The 21,202-nt window shown below is 46.2% G+C and overlaps 1 protein-coding gene across 11 annotated transcripts in view; it reads right to left on the reverse strand.

Moving 5' to 3' along the window:
• Positions 1-21,202, reverse strand: part of PHC2 (polyhomeotic homolog 2) — a 109,064-nt gene that overhangs the window by 15,341 nt on the left and 72,521 nt on the right. For 8 of the 11 annotated variants that reach the window (XM_012765335.3, XM_012765332.2, XM_012765334.2 and 5 more), the window contains 2 exons: positions 17,647-18,047; positions 17,211-17,376 (listed from right to left, as the gene is read on the reverse strand). In XM_012765335.3, coding sequence (XP_012620789.2) covers positions 17,211-17,376; positions 17,647-18,047 — 567 coding nt within the window. Of the gene's footprint in view, positions 1-140; positions 3,065-3,488; positions 3,583-12,031; positions 12,312-17,210; positions 17,377-17,646; positions 18,048-21,202 lie in introns of those variants that run through there. The other 3 variants (XM_012765336.2, XM_012765337.3, XM_012765338.3) reach the window with 3 other exon arrangements.

The following is a 21,202-nucleotide window of genomic DNA, read 5'->3' on the forward strand; positions in this document are numbered from 1 at the left end:
AAAAAAGATTCTCCTAAGGAGCACAACCTAGATCTAATTCCGCCACTGATCTGACAGGAGGCAGAGCTTATGTGGTGAGACACGCGATGGGGAGCGGCTGTAAATACAGATGAAGCTTCACTTGCTGGCTCGCCACTCACCTCCTGCTGTGCGGCCTGGTTCCTCACAGGCCAGGGACTCGTACCAGTCTGCAGCCCGGGGTTTGGGGACCACAGGCTTAGAGGATACAGAGTCAATGCTTAACTCTGGGAAGCAAAGACTTTTTGGAATCTGAGTTTTTAAAAAAGAAGATATTATTAAGATAGAGAACAAACTAAAAAACTCTTTCACCACAACATTAGAAACTATCACTCCCCATTATAACCCTGGGGAAGGTTACAGGAGAGAGAGAATCCAAGAGACAGAATGGAGAGTATTTTATGACTATACAAAAGGTTTGCAGCCCTTTTGCTTTGCAGTCATCTTGCAGGCCAACAGCTCATCATCTGCTTTAGTAACAAAGGAGTTTGGGCTATTTCTGGAATAATCAAACACAATCTCACCCCCTGCCAAGCTCAGTGCTCTGAGATTAATTTAATCTGCTTCCCGCTCTCCCAGACTTCTTTGCAGACTGCTTTGCGGCCTGCTAGGGGGAAAGCAGCTTAACAGTGAAACTTGCAGAAACCTGCCCTGCTGGCCCTGAGGCCAGATAAAAGAAACAAAGAAATACTCTATCTTCCCTACTCCATTCTCAGCCAGGCCTGAGGCTGTAAGTGCTGCCCAGGATTCCCACAGGTCTCAAGTGCCAGTCTGTAGTCAGGAACCTGAAACTGAAAGGTGGAGAAAGGACACCTTGGGCAGGAGAGGCTGGGGGAGGGGAGCAAAGCCAGGCTTCAGTGGGGGAAGGGGGCAGGCAGACTCTTGACTGCAGTTGAAGCTGACCACAAAGGGCCAAGTATGCAGGTCACAATGAACAGAGCAGCATGTTCTAGGAAGTCTTACATAAAATATGTCTCAATCCCTAGGCTGCTTCTCGTTCACAGCTCTGGCAGAAGTAGCCCTTATAGGGGCAGGATAAAATAGGAAGGACTACCCAGTGGCCCTTCTCTCTGCTCCTATTTGTTAAATTATCTGCTTTGGGGTTGGTCACCTCTGCTAAGTGAGCAGGTTTTTCTAGGCAAGGGACCTCTAGATTTTGAGGGGCTAATCCAATGTCCAAAATATGTCTGTTAACCTGGAAAGGATGGAACCCATGGCCTGTCTTCATTGCCCTCATAAAGAGTACAGGTCTCCCTAGTACCAAAACAAGCAGCTGGGCACCAGCTGAGATTTGCAGATTACTTTCTGAAACTATGATGATTTGAGAGCAGCTAGGCTGGTAGTACCTGCCTATAAGAGTGGTGTTTCTGGGTATCTGGCTATAAGAAGGTATAAGGGCTATTCTTTGGCCTACTTCTTCTTAATACATGAGGATTTCCTCAGCAAAAGGGAGGTACAGCATTAAGTCTACCCCTAAAGATTGGAGTTGAGCCCCCATATCCAGACCTGTGGATTCCCCGTCCCCTCTGAAACATTTATGCAGGATCCAAGCACTTGGCAAGGCAGGGGTGACCTCTAGAGGCAGAGGCAGGGAGGCTCCTGGAAAAATGGCCCCACCCTCACGACCAGTTGGTAGGTAAGTGTCCAGGGAGGCCAAGCTCTCGAGCCTGCTGAAGACAGAGGGCAGGCTGATCCCAGCTATGCCAAATTTGGCTGCTTCAGAAGCAGTTCTGATATTCAGTTATACTGGAATATGGTTTAGTACATGCTGGGTATCCCTTATCTGAAATGCTTGAGACTAGAAGTGTTTCAGATTTTGGATTTTTCAGATTTTAGAATACTGAATTTGAATTATATTTGAAAAAATATTTGAATTATATGCTTGAATATCCCAAATTCAAAACTCCAAACTGCTCCAATAAGCACTCCTTTGGGTATCAAGTTGGTACTAAAAATTTTTCAGATTTTGGATTTTAGGATTTGGGATGCTCAACCTGTACTCATCTGCAATGTGTAGTTTGGATGACCTAGCACTCATTCTGATTGCCCCTACAGACCTTGAGGGCTCAGCTTCAGAGGAAATGGAGACCAAGCAGAGCTTCTTCTAGCCTTTAGCTTGGTCAATGGCTGATTTCTTTCCACTTTCTCTGTCATGAGAAGGAGGGAGTATATATTTTAATTTAAAAGACTTCTAACTACTCCTGCTTGGCTGGAGTAGTTAGTAGGAGTAAGACAGAGCTAACGAAGTAGATAAATACTTTAAGGAAGCATAAAACAGCAACTTAAAGTACTGTAAAAAAAATGTAAGAAAGCAGAGTAGGTGATAACATGGATGATTTTCTTACAGTAAATTCTGTCAACCAATGGCAAAACAAGGTCTCATATAAAACACGGAGCACTCTCCAAGCCCCTGGCACTGAGGTCATGCTCACTGTGCGTCAGCTTGGCAGGCCCAGCCATGTGGCCAGGGTGGGGACAGCAGGGTTCCTAAGGAACTACTTACTCAGGAGGGAGCCTGAGTGCAGCACCTGCAAAGTGATGCCCTGTGAAACCATATCCAGGAGCCAGACGGCAGCGGACGTAGCTCGCAGCTGGTCCAAGCAGCAGGCTGTACTACAGCACAGTAAGCTGAGGGCAGAATACCCAGTCCTTGTAGAAAGGTCTGGGGAACGCTCTTTACAGTCTCTTTAGTTATATGGGCCTCGAAGAAATTAGTGCCACTCTGAAAGTGCAGGAAGCAAGATATGTCATTAGCACCGATTTGTTGACAATTTGTTTCCTACCCAGGGGAGGGTAGAAAAAGTAATCCTAGCTCTTGGGAGGCCGAGGCGGGCGGATTGCTCAAGGTCAGGAGTTCAAAACCAGCCTGAGCAAGAGCGAGACCCCGTCTCTACTATAAATAGAAAGAAATTAATTGGCCAACTGATATATATATAAAAAATTAGCCGGGCATGGTGGCGCATGCCTGTAGTCCCAGCTACCCGGGAGGCTGAGGCAGAAGGATCACTCAAGCCCAGGAGTTTGAGGTTGCTGTGAGCTAGACGCCATGGCACTCACTCTAGCCTGGGCAACAAAGCGAGACTCTGTCTCAAAAAAAAAACACAAAAAAAAAAAAAAGTAAAGGGGAGGGAGAGAGGGGAGAGGGCAGGTAGAAGAGGACAGGCAGGCTCCAGCTCTATCCTGACACCCCCGGCAGAGTCCATCGATTAAAGAGATTCATTTGGTTAACAACCTTCTTTAAAATGCAAGTAAGTCTCTACAGTCATTCACACCTTACTGTGAATCACTTGACCCACATAAGCAGATAGCTTTCCTCCCAATTTAGGGAGGGTTACTTGGGAGGGGGTGGGAAGTGATTGTTTTGGATCACCCAGCACTGGATCACAGAGGATTAGAGTTAAAAAGGCCCTGACTCTAACATCTTAATTTCCCAGTAGAAACAACTTGGCCTTGGGAATGAGGTGACTTACCCAAGGTCACAAAAGGCAGGCAGTGGCAGAAGCCAGTGCTTTAGACTTCCCTGGGTGGGCTGTGCTTTATTAGCCATGGGACAGCATGAAGGCACTTGGGAAAAGAGGACAGAACATGTAAACTGCGCTCTGAGACATATTGAAGCAGGGGCCAGACGTCGCACAAGGGCTGGAGCATTCTTGGGCTGAGAAGGGTGGGATGATTTAGAAGGGTGGTTACCAAACTGGGATTCCTATACTAAGGAAGGGATCCCTGATCAAAGCAGGATCCACAAGCCAGATTCAAGATTTTAAGAAGCCTAAAAGGAAATAGCATATATACCTGCAATAGGGCAAAATGTGCTATAATTTCATGCCATGTTTCCCAAATTCTAAAACGCTATCAGTTGTTAAGATGACCCATCATCTCCCCCATAAGAGTTTTTATACTCAGCTCGCATTGATTACACATGCATCTCAAGTGCACACTGTACATGTTACAAGTGTGCACTTTAGAACTGTCAAGAGTGAAGGCCATTTATTTGGAAGATGGCATCTTCTAAAACACACACAAAATGAGCTTTTGGTGGTGGGAAAATTGTAGGCCTCTTCTTACCCTGGGTCCTCTGCGTACCAAGGTGGGAGGAACCAAGGCCAAATGTTTGTAACTTTTCAACTCCGCTAAGGACAGAGCTGTCAGGCAGGCAAGCCCTCCTTGCCTGGAGGACACACAGCAGGCTGTGGCTCCCACACAGGATACACCACCACTTCCCTGCCCCTCAGGGCACCTTCCTCAGCTCGTCAAACAAGGGCAGTCTGCTCTGAAGAGCCTCTCAGCCACAGGGGAAGAAGACAGAGCAGTGACAGGAGGATCCCTCTGGGGCTCTGCTGAGGGTCACGGGGAGGTGTGGCCCTGGATCCACACCCAGGTTCTTTGCAGGAGAGCCAGCCAGAGGAATTGAAATATAGGCTGAGTCAGGGGAACAACCCCCTCTTCCCGCTTCTACCCCCCAGTGTCACTGCAAAATGCCCTTGTTGGGTCTGGGTTAGAAGGACTGGAGAGCAGATGGCCTTGGCCTTGGACCTTAAGCATCTAGGCTGACCATCTCCACTTAAGGCATCTGGTAGGGACAGGGCTCCTCCCTTACTGGCAGCCATTACCATACAGCTGACTTTCATGCTGTCTCTCAGGACTCAGGCAAAGAGAGCAGCCCTTCTGACTCACCCACAATCCCCAGCTGAAGTGTACATAAGCTGAATTGTAAACAGCTGAAGGTTTTCCAAGCTGTCACCCCCAGCTATGAGGGAAGGAATCAATGGAGCGGACAGCCGCCCTCCCCCGTGCAGTTCGGGACAACGGGAGCAATGGGGGATTTCCAGACAGCTGCTTGAACTGCTTCCCAGCCCATGGCTGTGGCTGCGACAGCGACAGGGGCCTTGGGTCAAACTCGGCAGCAACACCTGCAGGACCACAGGGTGGCTTCCAACAGGCCAGCGCACCAGGGAACAATAGCTAACCCTGACTGCAGGGAGTCAAGGGGGAGTTTTCAAAGAGTTGCACTTAACACTGGTGACAGAGGCCAGTCCGATGGTATCCACTGCCAGGGGCCAGGGCTCCCAGAGAGTCTCACATCACAGTGCTGTCAGATACCATGATGTCAAAAGGCAAAATGTCTAGCGCCAACAGGAGAGGTTATACAGCAGATACCGGGTCACAGGACGGAAAGGAAGAATGGCAGAGGGGAAAGAGCACTGGCTCTGGGGGTCAGACCTGGGCTTACATTCTGGTTCCATCTTTGGAACCAGATGTGACTGGTTATCTGTGTGGCTTCAAGCACTTAGTACCTGCTCCGAGTCTTAAGTTTCTCCATCTGTAAAAATTAGGATCATACTGCTTGCCTATCTTGTGAAATTACAGTAACTATTAGAGTGTGTACATGTAACATACCTGCACTGAATACATGTAGGAACTGTGACACATGGCAGTTAAGACTGAGATCAAAAGACCATAGGCTTAAATCCTATCTTGTAATGCCAGGCCAGTTACTCTAGGCCTCAGTTTCCTCATCTACGAAATGGGGTCTTATATGGCTATGGTGAGGATTAAGATAATGCAGGTAGAACAAAGTGGAATAAGCTTGGCTGGGCCACAGGAGTGCCAACAGTACTAAGACCTGAGAGATTAGGAAATCACCCTAATCTTACTTTCACTGAGCCTGGCCTCTTACAGCCTTAGAACAGAGCTGTTCTTCCAGTGGCCCAAACTTAGGGATCACTGTGTTCCTTAAGTGCCTTGGTCTAAGCAGGGTGTCCCGTCCTTGCCCTCTTGAGGTCAGGCTTCAGGCAGAAATGTTACCTCTACTGTGAATACAACATAACAGAAATGCTTCTGCCCTTTAGGGCAAGCCAAAGTCTCAATTCATTGTCATTGGCTATTAATCCAAAGGACAAGAAGACAAACACCAGAATTCCTTTCTAGATAGTTCTTTTATAAAGAGTCCCAGGGCATCAAGTAGACAGTGTAGAAGAATGCCAGAAACCAGAAAAGAGGCTAACTCTGAGACAAATAAAAGGAAGCACCATTTTACCTAGAAAATAGCAAATTTATGGAACTTATAATGCCAGGAGGTGATTTATCCTGTGAGAAGAAATCAGTTTAAAAGTCTAAACTCATGGAAAATGAATTTCTACCAGTTTACAAAAGAAATCTTGAAATGTTTAGTAAAAATCCCTAATTATTTTCAGGTTGATAACAAGAAAAGACAACCATGTTCTCCAATATGATGACTTATTTAATTTATGTGTTACCAACTTCAGGATCACTAATACTTTTAGACAAATGACAGAGATGGTGGTGGAGACAGAGTGGGGAGTGCTAAGCCTCAGTTGTCTCTATAATGGAGTAAATAATACATATCTTTTTTTTTTTGGAGACAGAGTCTCGCTTTGTTGCCCAGGCTAGAGTGAGTGCCATGGTGTCAGAATAATACATATCTTGCAAATCAATCCTACAGATAAATTCTGCTCCTGGAAAACATGACCCTCTTCCTTCTTGTAACCATTGTTTAAGTTTTCAATCACCCTACTTAACTGATAGAACAGATTATTACTGGAGAACTAAAAATGTGCATTTAATCAAATTTTTTAAAAAAGTATTTGCTTCACATAATTTTCTTTTAACTTACAGTGTCATTGCTTTGACTGTTTAAAAATGTCTTAATATAGCTGTGTGGCTTTAGGCCACATATAGATGGTTTCAAATATACTAAAGATATCAGTAACTAGGGATAATTATACAGTATTTGAGACATAATGGCCATGCAACTAGAGCTTTAAAAATAACTCGCAGCAGTCACGGACTTTCATTTTCTTGCCAACAGTTCCAATATTCAGTATCAAGCCTTGTCCTCCTAATATACTGGAGAGCTGGTTATGACGTGGCATCTAATAGTCATTCTGCTTAATAGAAATGATAATAATGTCCACTGCTGAAGAGAAAATCATCCAAGAAACAGACATTTGCTTATGCTTTAAAGAAAGTCATAAGAGCAAACTGGGACTCTTTTCAACATCTGGATTCATCTTAGAACACTGGCGATCTGTGTTTAACAGCAGTCATTTCTTTAGCAGATGTAGAAAAGAAATGTTCTCTTCTTTTGGAAATCTAAACTAAAATATCACTTGGAAACTGAAAGCATAGGAAAGCACATCGTTTTTTTTTTTTTTGAGACAGAGTCTCGCTTTCTTGCCTAGGCTAGAGTGAGTGCCGTGGCATCAGCCTAGCTCACAGCAACCTCAAACTCCTGGGCTCAAGCAATCCTACTGCCTCAGCCTCCCAAGTTGCTGGGACTACAGGCACGAGCCACCATGCCAGGCTAATTTTTTATATATATATATTAGTTGGCCAATTGATTTCTTTCTATTTTTATAGTAGAGACGGGGTCTCGCTCAGGCTGGTTTTGAACTCCTGACCTTGAGCAATCCGCCCGCCTCGGCCTCCCAGAGTGCTAGGATTACAAGCGTGAGCCACCGCGCCTGGCCTAAGCACATCATTTTTTTACTGTCGATAAATAATTTGGAAGTTTGGAAAAAACACTACGAAGTTTTCTACGCTGGCCTAGAAGGTCTTATAATAAATCCCCTAATGATTGAAATTATATGCTATATTTTGCTGTAGTTTTATCTTCAAAAATGAATACTTTTTAATTGTGTAATTCTTGATTAACTATAAAGTAGCCCATTTCCTGATCATGTCAATTACATTTTATTTTTCTTATTGATGGGGAAAAAAAGTCCAGAATTTGTAAGAAAGTTGTCTTAGGTAAGCAACTGGTTGATTATATTCCTAACAAGTCCCAAAATATCCATGTTGTAAAGTAGAATTAAAGGTTTGCCTCTGAATATCTTTACAGATATCAAATCAGTGTTCTGATGTAGCTAAAATAATTTTAAATAAATCAATGTTTAATAAAATGAAACCTACATCTATTTGAGGTGTGAATAAGTAATCAATTATCTCAAACAGGCAATCTTTTTTTTTTAAACAGAGAACATACTCAAAAAGAGTTTTAACTGGTGACTCACAATATAGTTTAAGTCATGCCATAATAACATTTAGAACATAAATCCATGTATGTTCAGATTTCTATCTTGAGGGGCAGTCCAGCTTTGGCTTCCACCAAACAAGGTGCTAAATCACTGAAAAGAGCCATTTCTGTCATTGGCACAACGGCCCCACATCACAGTGGATTACATAAGGCAGTCAGTCCTCACCCTGCGTCTCCATGGGTTGGGAGTGGGGTGAGCTGGAAGGGGTGGGCAGGCTGACACGAGCCTTCATTTCAGGACAGTCTCCTGAGGGGTACGCGAAAGCCCTTCTATATAACCACTTTTGTGGGAGTCCACCTGGCCGTAGAAAATCATCTTCATCCTTCCAGTTGCAAAATGGCACAAAATAAAAGGAATGAAAGAGAAACTATTATTTACGAAGACTCCTTATTCTCATTTCCCTACTCTCGTCTCTAGTAGGTATCTTTTCAGAAGAGAATCTTTTTGTAGGTGGGCCTAGATCTGTCTGGAGATTAAATATTGAAGGCCGGGCACGGTGGCTCACGCCTGTAATCCTAGCACTATGGGAGGCCAAGGCGGGCGGATTGCTTAAGGTCAGGAGTTTGAAACCACCCTGAGCAAGACTGAGACCCCCGTCTCTACTAAAAATAGAAAGAAATTAATTGGCCAACTAAATATATATAGAAAAAATTAACCAGGTATGGTGGCACATGCTGTAGTTCTAGCTACTCAGGAGGCTGAGGCAAGTGGATCGCTTGAGCCCAGGAGTTTAAGGTTGCTGTGAGCTAGGCTGATGCCACGGCACTCTAGCTGGGGCAACAGAGTGAGACTCTGTCTCAAAAAAATAAATAAATAAATATCAAACAGCTGAGAGAACTTTAATATAAATTTAGAGTGACTCAAGATGAGGGAAAAAATCCTTGGTAAATATCATACTAACATGGAGCAATATTCACCAGAACTGGAACCACGAACCTATTCCCTAGTTTTTTTTTCAAGTTTAATTTTATTGTGGCTTGCTGATCCATGCTAGTGAAGGAAGGACTCTGATAGGTGGGTGAACTTTACTCAGCACATGGTTACTGAATGCCTAGCATGAGGCCCACAGCCTAAGCAAGACAGAGACTTACAGAAGAGTCACTTTAAGGCAGTCAAGTAATCCTCCTTATATATTCAGAACAGAAAAAAATAGAGATAAAAAGACATTCATGAGCACACCAGTAGAGGTTCTTAATTCTGAGATAGTAATCATTTTGTGTGTGTTTCCTTAAATAAAAAAATCTAGGGAGGGGACAACCTATGTAAGAACATGCAAGGCCAGAGGCAAGAAGAGTTCAATTTTAGAAGATCTCTATCCCTTTATTCCTCTTCTCTTATGTATTCCCACTCCCTTGGAAAGATCAGAACCAAGGGATCCAAAGTATCTGAGACAGGAAATGAGTAAGGCAGGAAAAAGGATGTGGTCTGAAAAAGAGTGGATTCTGGGGCTGAGCCAGAGCAAGTAACAACAGGCAGAGCTGGGGGAAGGGGTCTTGGTGATGACAGGAAGAGAAATCTCAGGGTCAGTCAGCTTAGATGAGAAAGTCAATGACAGAGGAGATAAGTCTGCAGAGGCAAAACAACACCTTCCTAAGCAGTTATCCCTCCCTGAAGGATGCAGAGAAACAATGACTGAAGAGACCTACAGGCAGGAGAATCACTACTGAGACAGAAGGAAGAGGGGCTGGAGTGTCCTCTTTACTTTGAGGGAAGTGGAAATAATATATATGGAGTGTGCTTGACAAAGGTAAATTAAAAATTAACCCAGGAACAGGGAGAGAAGTGGACAGGGCAGAGAGATGGGTACATGATGAAACACCAACATTTATTAGGCACCTATGTGCCACATGTCAAGTAAAGAACAGTTGAGGGAGTGAAGGGGGTGAGAACAAGAGAGACTGCTCATGAAAATGCAGTTGGACAACTGAGAAACCAACTCAAGAACAACAGAAGAGTGAGCTAAGAAACTACCCACTTTCTCAAGATTAAGGCTAGAGAAAAAAGGCATCTATTCTTCCTCGTATGTGGACGTGCCTAGAAACAGATCCTGGGTGGGCTGAGAGGCAGAGCTCACTTGATGAAGAGTGCCTGGAAAGGGCAGGTGCCCAAAGAGCACCACTCCCCATCTGCCGGACCCTCTGCGGAACAAGCCTGCCCTTGTGAGTGAGCCAAGCCAGAAGCCATGGTTCCCGCCTTGTGGGGGCTGGAACTTAGGTGCAGAAATCAGCAGCGGAAAACACTATTTATCAGCTGATTCATAAGTGTGAATATTCCCAAAAACAGATCCAGATGTTGAGGACTATGTGTTAAAATCACTTCTATATTCTCCAGTGTTTAGGGCAGTCTGTACATAAAGCAGAAAGCTAATAATAAAGGTGTGTTAAGTCTAACCAAATGAAACCAAAACTACTTAGCTGTGCTGGTATCTTAAGATTCAAGACAGAATCTCTTGCCCTATAACCAACATAGTAAGGTACCTTCTTTCTATTCTAGAGTCAAGATCCTTTGAAGCCCTCCATCCCTCGTGACTAAATCTAAACTCTCATCAATAGGCTCTGCCACAGGTCTATTTTGTCCTGTACTAGAATAAAAAATGTGGTGGAGGGGGCTGAAATACAAGAACAAGAAGGAATTTCCTTGCCTCATTAGCCTGTAGTGTTCATGCTGACCTAGAAATCCCGGCAGTTCCAACATTTGGGTTGACTCAGGAGGGGAAGAAAAATCCCAGGTGAATGATAATTGGATTACCCAGTCATGCCCAAGAGCCAAATGGCTGGAAAAGGCCAGGTCAATAGGGTCTCCTACAGTTAAACTGACATTATTTTCTAAAACAAAAATCAAGACGCTTGGGCTGATAAACAATGGGATGGAATAGTTCAAATAGGGGCTGTCCTAGAAAAATTGGGGACATATGATGGATTTAGGTCGGTAGCTTATTTCACAAGGGACTCTCTGGGCCCAATATGCTAATGGACAGGAGATTAAGGATCAAAGAGGGGAGATATCTGAGGGGAAAGCTGTCACTGATTTGTAAAGCAGGAAAAAGAAAGGAGTATGCTCTGTAGACAGCACAGGAAGGTAAATATTTCAAGTATGCAGTAGGAAGGAAAGTAAAGTTGATCAAAACTGAAAGTGTGTTAGTGAAATCTGTCCAGGTATCAAAGGCGGCGGTGAGAGTGGGAAGCTGAAGGTTGGGAGGGTGGGGGTACCACTGGCACAAACTGGTATCCAAAACCACAGGAGTCCAGGGGCTAGATCAGATTGTAGCTTCACCACTGGTTTGCAACCTGACAAATTATTTTCCTCTCTGTAGATTTCAATTTAACTCTGTAGATTTCAATTTAAATAGAGAATCTCACATATCTTGATTTTAATGTAAAGAGGGAACAAATATAGTATACCTTCATTTGGCACAGGAAGGAGAGAAAAGGCTCTTCTAAAAATGGAAGAGAGGACACAGAACAGCTTGTCCCTTTCCATCCAATTAAAAACCTCGTGAGACTGAACTAGGTTAAAAACAAAACTCCGGCGAAGCCGCAGGCGCCTACCAAGGTAGGAAGCCCACCACCGATGAAGCGCAGCAGATGCCAGCAGTCTTGCCCCTCAACGGACCGTCCATCGCGGGGAGATCGCCCTCCCGGGGAGGACGCGACGTGTTAGGGTGGGGGTGTGTGGGGACTCGAGCAGGGACGGGGACACACGGAAGCGGGTGGCACGCCGAGGTTGACACAACGGCTTGCAGGGGTGCGGGCGGGCAGGGTCCCCAGGCGGGGGAGGCAGAGGAGCAGGGCACCTCCCAGGCGCCGAGAGGGCGAGAGCCGCGGCTGGCACGGCCTGGCAGCCGAGTAGGCCCGGGCCGCGAGGGGCACCGGAGGGCGGTGCCCGGTTTCCAGTGCGGCGAGCGCGGCCCCGGGCCCCCCTCCTGGCGAGAACCCCTCCCCCGCCCCGGCACTGACCTGTCCAGGGCCCGGCTGGGCCTGGCCGGGCGGGGCCTACGCAGCCCCTCGGCCGGGCGCCGCCTGGCGCGGGGTCCCGGGCCCGGGCGGGCCGCCTCCTCTCCGCCGGGAGCCTCCGAGCCGGGGCCCGGGGCTGCCGCGGCGCATCCGACCGCACCGGCCTGGCCGGCGTCAACAAAGGCGGCGGGGGCGCGAGGCCGGGGCGGGGGCGCGGGCGGCGGCCGGGATTGCGCGCGCGCGGCGGGCGCTAGAGGGCTGCAGCCGCCGCGGAGACAATGCGGCGCGTCCGGGACGGCTCCCGCGGCCGCCTCCGCCGGGGGCGGGGCGCGGGCCGGGGCGGGGCGGCGCGGGGCGGGGCGGCGCGGGGCGGAGCCGGCGCGGACGCGGGCCGCGCGCTTCCTTTGTGCGCCGCGCCCCGCCCCGCGGCCTCCGGAAGGCGCGTTAGGGACCCGGTTTCGGTTTGGGCAGGCGGGCGGCGCGCCACGAGGACTGCTGCCCGTGCCCTGGCGAAAGTTCCCCTTGGCGGGGTGGACTGTGCCTCCCGCCTGGACAGTTCACTCCCTGTGGGGCCTTGGAGGCGATCCTGACAATAATAGCGACCACCCGTCATTGAGTGCTTAATGTGTGCCAAGCCCTGCGTGCCCACGCTCTCCCCCTCATTGTCCACGATAACCCCGCCGTAGTCGTTACCCTCCCCACTGGGAACCGAGGAACGGAGGCGTGAAGCAATGACCGGAGTCACCCAGTCACACCTCCATAAACAGCTTTGGGCTTGCTGTGAAGGTTAACTGAGGAAGTAGATACCAATCGCCTGCAGTGCCCCGCACACAGTTGGAGCTCAATAAATATTGGTTCTCTTCCCAAAACACACTGGTTTAACCTGAGTCGTCCTAATGAAGCATATCCATTCAGTTAACATGCTAGGAGCTGTGGGAGTACAAAAGACGTCCAATGAGGCACACAATCCTCATCCCTGGGAGCTTTATGCGCCAGAGAGCTGCTGGATGGACGACAAATTTCTCAATTTTTGACGTCTCTCTATTCCCAACGTTTCTCCATATTCTTGCCTTCCTTAGCCTCTCTTTCCTCTCCTGGCCTTTCTCCCCTTAGGCCTCAGCTCATTTTCTTTGTTACCCTGTTTTACATTTATTTTATATTCCCTGGATGTTTACTTCTCCTCTTTTCCCCATTTCCTTTCTTTCTCTTTTACTATTTTTCAAATTTTCAAATCCTTTTTTATTAATATTCACAATCCCTTCCCCTGCCTCTGCATTTCTTACCTTACATTTTGTTTTATAAACTAAGTCAACACCGGACTGAACAGGCAACTTCTCTCTATTGCCCAACCATGCCCACACTTTACTACCTCCCTGCCTAATTTCCACTAGGCGTTCCTGGAATGCTTGTCCCCCAACTTTGCATGTCCAGGTCCTACCTACCCTTCGAGGTCTAGCCTCAAGAGCAGCAGTTGCAAACTCTGTAAAGGACCAAATAGTAGACATTTTAGACTTTGCAGGCCATATGGTTTGTCACAGTTACTCAGCTCTGCTATTGTGGTATGAAAGCAACCACAGCCAACATGTACGTAAGTGTGGCTGTGTTCCAATAGAACTTTATCTGTGGACACTAACATTTGAATTTCACATAATTTTCATGTCAAATAAATTTCACATATTTTCATCACAAAATAGTATTCCTTTGATTTTTTAAAAAAAATTTTAAATGTAAAAATCATTATCAGTTCATAGGATGTACAAATACTGGCAATGTGATGGTTTTGGCCCTGGGGTTGTAGTTTGCCAACCCCTGCTCTAGGAACAATGTCACTTCCTCCCTGAAATTTAGCTTGCTAATCTCTAGTTGGCAGTAACTTTTCCCTGTTTGCAACTTTTAAAGCATTTATCTAAAATCCCTCTGTGGCATCTATTGCATTTTAGTTTTTATTGTAAGTTTTTTTTCCTGTGCATTTTTCATCTTTTACAGCAGAACTTAAGCTCCTTGAAGGTAGGGTACAGAGCAGACCTTATTTCTCTCCATATTACCTCCCACCCCACAGTGCTTTTGCATGGAACAGGCATTCAAACATAAATAGAATGCAGCCGGGTGCAGTGGCTCACGCCTGTAATCCTAGCACTCTGGGAAGTAAGACAGGAGGGGGATCGCTCGAGGGCAGGAGTTCGAAACCAGCCTGAGCAAGAGCGAGACCCCATCTCTACTATAAATAGAAAGAAATTAATTGACCAACTAAAAATATATATACAAAAAACTAGCCGGGCATGGCGGTACATTCTGTAGTCCCAGCTACTCGGGAGACTGAGGCAGTAGGATCGCTTGAGCTCAGGAGATTGAGGTTGCTGTGAGCTAGAATGCCATGACACTCACTCTAGCCTGGCAACAAAGTGAGACTCTGTCTCAAAAAAGAAAAAAAAAACATATATAGAATGGATAAATATTTAACTCCTGGGTAGTTGACAATTGTTTCTACTGTGTAAAGCTACTCTCATGAGATGGGACCTCAAGAGCAGGATGCTTGTTATATCACCTTGATTAGATTTCAGAAGAAGATTTTTAAGAGCCTTATGGACGAGAAAGGTAAGCAAATGTCAGTCTTTTAGAGGTTGGTGGATAGCAAATACTTGAACAAAAAATGTTGATTATCACCAACCTGGAAACATGACATGAATCCTCAGTCGGGTATACAATACTTCTATCAGCAAATTGGTAAAAGATGAAGAAAACATGCTATTGAATTTACAAGTGGCAAAATTAAGCAGAGGAGTTAGTATAATGAGTAACATAATTCAGATATAAAAGCTTCCTGTCCCATCACTTATTGTTTCTGTGCTTCAGCTTTCTTTTTTTTTTTTTTTTTTTTTTTTTGAGACAGAGTCTCACTTTCTTGCCCAGTCTAGAGTGAGTGCCGTGGCGTCAGCCTGGCTCACAGCAACCTCAATCTCCTGGGCTCAGCAATCCTACTGCCTCAGCCTCCCTAGTAGCTGGGACTACAGGCATGCGCCACCATGCCCGGCTAATTTTTTTTGTATATATATTTTTAGTTAGTCAATTAATTTCTTTCTATATTTTGGTAGAGACGGGGTCTTGGTCAGGCTGGTTTTGAACTCCTGACCTCGAGCAATCCGCCCGCCTCGGCCTCCCAGAGTGCTAGGATTACAGGCGTGAGCCACCGCGCCCGGCCTGTGCTTCAGCTTTCTTATCTTTAAAATGGGGATAATAAAAGTTCCCACCTCAGAGGGTTATTGTCAGGATTAAATGAGGAAATATAACTATTTTTTTTTGCTAGGCTGGAACTATGGGCTAAAGTCACAAGACAACGTTTAACTGATATCATTAATTATATTTTGGTTCAAGCTATAAATTGCACAAGTTTGAGACTGAGGAGACCTGGCATGATAGCAGTTTCATGTAAAAAGAATCCTCAGAAACAAAAGCGAAATCCATCCTCTGAAGTGATTCTCCGTGAACCAACGGCATCATTCCCATGGAGGCGGAGGAGTTAATGAGGGGCCTGAGGTGCACTGCCCTGATGAAGGAAGGTGAAGGAAGGTTACTACACTAGGAGCCAGAATCATGGCACTGCCTTTTCACAGCTGTGTGACCTGGAGTCCCTTCCAGGGACTCCTCTGAATAATGGAGATAATACTACTTATCTCTCAGGGTTGTCATGAATGAGTAAAGGACTTAGAATAGTACCTGGCACATAGCAGGTGTTCAACAAATTTTAGTTCCTCCCTGCCATACCACAAGGATCTAGGAAACAGTCTTGCCCCTTAAACAAGCATATAAAGACTAGGGGCTTTTAATATTTGAAATTAATATGCTTAATTTTGAGGATCACGCTTTTAAAAAATTGATGAAAAGGTAGAATGTGGCTAGTCAAGCATGATCAGAATGGTGGGAATAGAGGTCTTAACAAATCATAGGTATCAGTAAAAAATGAAAAAAGTCTCAGATATTTAGCCTGGAGATATTCTCTTTTTTTAATGGGAGGGAGAGGTAAGAGACATGGCAACTGTCTACAAACACTGTATGAGATAAACTCTGTTACAATTCATAAGAAAGATTCACAACCAATTGTGGCAAGTTCCATGACAGCAGGTTTTGACTTAATTTGAAGAGCACCTTTCTGAGAATTACAGCAATTCTACAACAGAATGGGCTGCTTTTCAAAATGATGAACCCTTATCATTGCAACTGTGCAAATAGAGAATAGAAGACCTCTTTCCCATCTTTTAATTTTTCTACTATTCTTTCTTCACATTCTTTTTCTTTCCTTTTCCTTGATTCCATCCCCCATTCCTTATATAACAAATTATAACCATTTTGCCCTACCTTGTCCCAAAGTATTTTTCTTCTTGTTTCTCCTTCTTCAATTTCCAAACTCTTTTTCTCTTGGTTCTCCCCACCCCCACTCCCAGCACGCACTTAGCATAATGACTGGAACTGCCTCCCTGCGTTGCAGGCAGTGCATGGCTCAGAGCATCACTGAGATCGGGGCCAAGATTGCTGTTCGAACTGGCAGAGAGGGAAAGGAGAGCAAATGCATCTCTGCAGAAGGCGGAGGTACTGCTGGGACTCTCCTATCAGGCCAAGGGCTCCAGCAGAGTCTCCTGAATCCCTAGCCATGGAGAAGTGCACTTGTAGCTGAGCCCTCACAGACAGATGGGGATCGCAGAGCTGAGCATGGTTCCTGCAAAGCTGCTTTCTGTGAGCTGAGCTCATGCTGAATCCCCTTCAAGCTCTCCTTAGGCATTTCCCTTATTTTCGAGATATAGTAGCCATCTTGGCGTATTTCCAATTTCAAGAACTCCCTCTCGTACTAAAGGAAGCAGAGAACTGTGACAATTGGACACCTGCCTCAACTCTCAACTTGGCACGTGTATATGCAGATACACCTGATACCAATGACAGGTTGGCTTGGAGTCTGGCTCTAGAACCTTCCACTCTCTTTTTCTTTCCCTACCCTTTTATATTTTCTGGGTCCCCTTTCTTTATGCCTGGTTCATCTTCTCATTTCCCTCCTCTGATTCCACCCACCCAGCTTCCTTCTTGGGCTTGCAATAGTTTACCTTCCCATTCTATATGCCCAAGTGAAATATGCCAGGGGATGGCAAGGAAGATCGACTTCTCCCTTCCCCAAGTGCCCCGGTACGCTTCATACCATGAGCTGGGGACTGCTGGATGTTGGGGCTCTTGGGTACAGGCAGACCACCGGGCATGGCAGTGACAATGGCTTGCTGATGTGGTGATGGGCCAGACCGAGTCTCAGGCACACTCTTCTCCCCAGATGCCACTTCCTTCCAGTCATCAGGGGTGCACTGCTGGGGCTGTTAAGGGACAGGACAGAGAGATGGTCTTCTCATAAACTGCTTCTATATTTTTGGATGTTTTCCCTGTTTCCATGGAGCTTGGGTGGCAGGAAAGGACTTTAAGATTCAGTCACCCCCAAATTAGGGAGAACCCTCTCCTTTCTTGGAGTACCCAGTGATGGCTTCAACACTCAGCCTACCCAGAAACACATCTCAGTGGGGTCTGTGGGACTGCCTGAGCTGTGGCCTCCCCATTTGCTCCCTGGACTTTGGGGTCTGCTTACTCACCACCGGTGAAGCAGGCTGCAGCTGTAAGATGACGGCTGACGTGTGCTGGAACCTGCGTGGAGGGGTGTGGGACACGCCCTCGGGATGTCCATTCTGAGGCCCAGCATCTGGTGTGGCAGGGTGACCCTGCTGACTGCCGCCAGTCTTGTGCAGATTGGCAGTGGGGCACTGGAGTGGCAGGGCAGGCGTGACTGGGCCTAGTGGCATGGCATGGGCTTCTGAGCTGGGCTGGAGGGCCACACTGGGAGGGACAGAGGCGAGCTGGGGTTGGGTCTGGGCTTGGAGAACAGGCCGTGACTGCTGCTGCTGTGGCTGTGGCTGTGGCTGTATCACAAACTGGGGCTGCAGGTGCTTTGACGATGGCTGTGGGAGGAGCTGGTGGGGCTGCAGCTGAGCATAAGCTGAAGGGGGAAAGGCCAGGTTAGACAGCATGGCTTGACCTCGTCTTCTGCTGTCCCCCAATTGTGCCCCTCCCACACCCAAATACAAAGGGTTTCCCAAACTCATTGTCTCTTGCTTTCATTCCTTTCAGCCTTCATCTTTCATCTAGAGTTGCCATGGCCCAGCTCTCTCTTCTTGCTTTCCTCCTATGCTAACACACCGGGCTCTTTGGACTGTCCCTCAAAGCTCAGTTCAAAACTCATCTCCTCTGTGAAGGCTCCTTTGGCTGTTCCAGCTGTTCAGAGCAGCACTGGATTCTGAGTGTGCCATGTTCTCTATCTCTGCCACGCCCTTCACTCGCTGTTTCCATGCCTGCAATATCTGCAACCTCTCCACTGCCCAACCTGGCTGTGTGTAGCTGGTCCTTAACCACGCTCTGGCTGTGCTAGCCCTTCCCCAGGGAGAGCTAGTAGCCACACAGTCCTCAGACCTTGGCATCAGGCAGACCAGGGCTGGACTGCCAGTTCTTTTTGTTATATCCTGCAGGGCCTGGGACTAGCTACTCTCTGGGCCTCAGATTCTTAATCTAAAAATTGGAAATAATTACAGTTTCTGCCCAGAAAGTTGTTACAAGGATGAAATAAGAAAAAACTATGAGAATAAAATGAGAGAAAATGCCTAGAGTTTTGACAGGCTGAGGCAGGAGGATGGCTTGAGGCCAGGACTCAAGACAAGCCTGGGCAACACAGAGAGACCTCATCTCTACAAAAAAATTAAAAAATTAGCCATGTGTTATGGCATGCGCCTGTAGTACCAGCTACTTGGGAGGCCGAGGTGGGAGGATCATTTGAGCCCAGGAGTTCAAGGATGCAGTGCACTATTATTGTATCACTGCACTCCAGCCTGAGTGACAAAGTGAGACCCTGTCTCTAAAAAACTAAAAACTAAAATAATACAAGATAAAAAAATGACATAATGTGCATAGCACAGTGCCTGGCATACAGTCATGCTCAATCATTTCTAGTTATAAATATTATTTCAGTCTTGATTTAGGTTTCAAGTGTCCTGGGTTTACCTCTGTCATAATAATGCTTATCAAGATGGGCTATAATTGTTTCTTATCAATCTTCCCTTTCAGAACATGAAACCCTTGTGGTCAGAAAGTATCTATGTATCTCTTTATCCAGAATCTAAGTGCCTTACAGTAGATGAGTTTATTTACAAGTAGCAAATAAACTTATTGTCCTGATCTAGAATCTATTTGCTGCCATGTGTTGCTAGCTTTTTCTTCTTCTATTTTAATCAGGGTAACTCTTTGAGGTGAGGATTCTTGTATTTTTTAGTAATCCCTTCAGCATCTAGCTTATGTCCTGTATATGATAAGGACTCGGGAAATTCGGCTCAGAGATCGTCTTCACGCAGATCACTCTCTGTCTAGTGGCATGCCGGCTAGTTTAGGATGGGAGCAGCTCAGCTGAATCTGTCCTGCCTAAAGACTGCCCTCCACAGAGACTCCCTAGGCCAAAAAGCCAGCAGAAGGAGGCCGTGCTATGCAAATGTACCCACAGCTGGATGCTCACAAATGGTTTTTACGACCAAAGACTCATAAACAATAAAGATAAAGGCAAATCCTGGGTTCTGAGCTAACATTTTTAAAGGACCCTATGATGCTATAGGTGCAAAGTAAGCAGATTTCAAACTGAGCTAGGCAAGGTGCCTTCTTTCTTGAATTTTGTCTATGTACATGCAAGTTTCTAACTATCTCATCACAGCTCAACATGGAATTCCAAGTAGAATTCTAACAAGAGTGGGAAGGAAAGGAAAGAAACAAGAGGTGTTACAAAGGAAAAACAAATGGCCCTTGGTGGTTGCTGTCGTAGTCAGAGAAAGGGAATGCGGATGGCCTGCAGGTCTTAGTCTGGGTGACACTGGACGATGGGATGGGGAAACCTGGACACCAGTATGGTGTTGAGGGAAGGATGCTGGGTTTGAGGTGATGGTGGAACCCCTGTGGAAATTGCCAGCAGGCATTTGGTGATTATAAATTGTCCCTGACCCCAATCTAACCCTTGTCTCCTAAACCCACAGCAAACAGCTCAGAGTTTAACCACTAGGCAGAGATTGTTAATCAGGCAAACTTTACAATCAGGCATTCTTGAGAAAACTGCTGATAAGGCACTAGAGAGACACTGCAGATGCCATGTGGTGCCTTGTTAGGGTCCAGCAGCCAAAATGGTTTGCAGATGATGGGCATTATCACTGAAAAGGCAACCACACCTTTTTCTCCCTTCATATAAAATCATGGATTCCGGCACCTGGAACAGAGTCATTCTAGAAGCTGCCCCTTTGAGGTGGAAGCTGGAGCTGGTCCAGGTCAGGGACACTAAGAAGATTGGTGGCATGTCCTACCACTCGCTGGCTATGTGGCCTGAGACAAAATGCTCTTCCTTCTCAGGGCTTCACAGTTTTATCTGTGAAACAGAGAGTTGTGCTAGGTGTAGTCTCTTGCAGTTCTACAATTTGATGGGCTGGCTATAGCAGGAAAATAGTTTAAAGTTTAGGATTTATTTTTTTATTCTTTTTTTTTTTTTTTTTTTTTTTTTTGAGACAGAGTCTCACTCTGTTGCCCAGGCTAGATTGCTGTGGTGTCAGCCTAGCTCACAGCAACCTCAAACTCCTGGGCTCAAGCAATCCTTCTGCCTCAGCCTCCTGAGTAGCTGGGACTACAGGTATACACTACCATGCCTGGCTAATTTTTTCTATATATTTTTAGTCGGCCAATTAATTTCTTTCTATTTTTAGTGGAGATGGGGTCTTGCTCTTGCTTAGGCTGGTTTCGAACTCTTGACCTTGAGCTATCAACCTGCCTTGGTCTCCCAGAGTGCTAGGATTACAGGTGTGAGCCATTGTGCCCGGCCTAAAGTTTAGGATTTATAAGGTAGAAAAAAGAATGTTAGAGAGGAAAAAGGTTCTAAAACTATAGAGCATGAAGAGTATAGGTAACGACAATGCACATTTGGCCCAAAGTTGGGCACAGGAACTGCTGGCTTGGGTCTCTATTTCTGTGCTTTCCCTCCTAGTCCAGCCTCTCCCACACCCTGTGCTGCTCATGGACAACGGAAGGCAATCATTTTAGGACAAATGAGGCTAGTGTGCACCTCGGCTGGAAATAAAG

The sequence above is a fragment of the Microcebus murinus genome, chromosome 2 (assembly GCF_040939455.1).
Source record: "Microcebus murinus isolate Inina chromosome 2, M.murinus_Inina_mat1.0, whole genome shotgun sequence".
Taxonomy (NCBI): Eukaryota; Metazoa; Chordata; class Mammalia; order Primates; family Cheirogaleidae; genus Microcebus; species Microcebus murinus.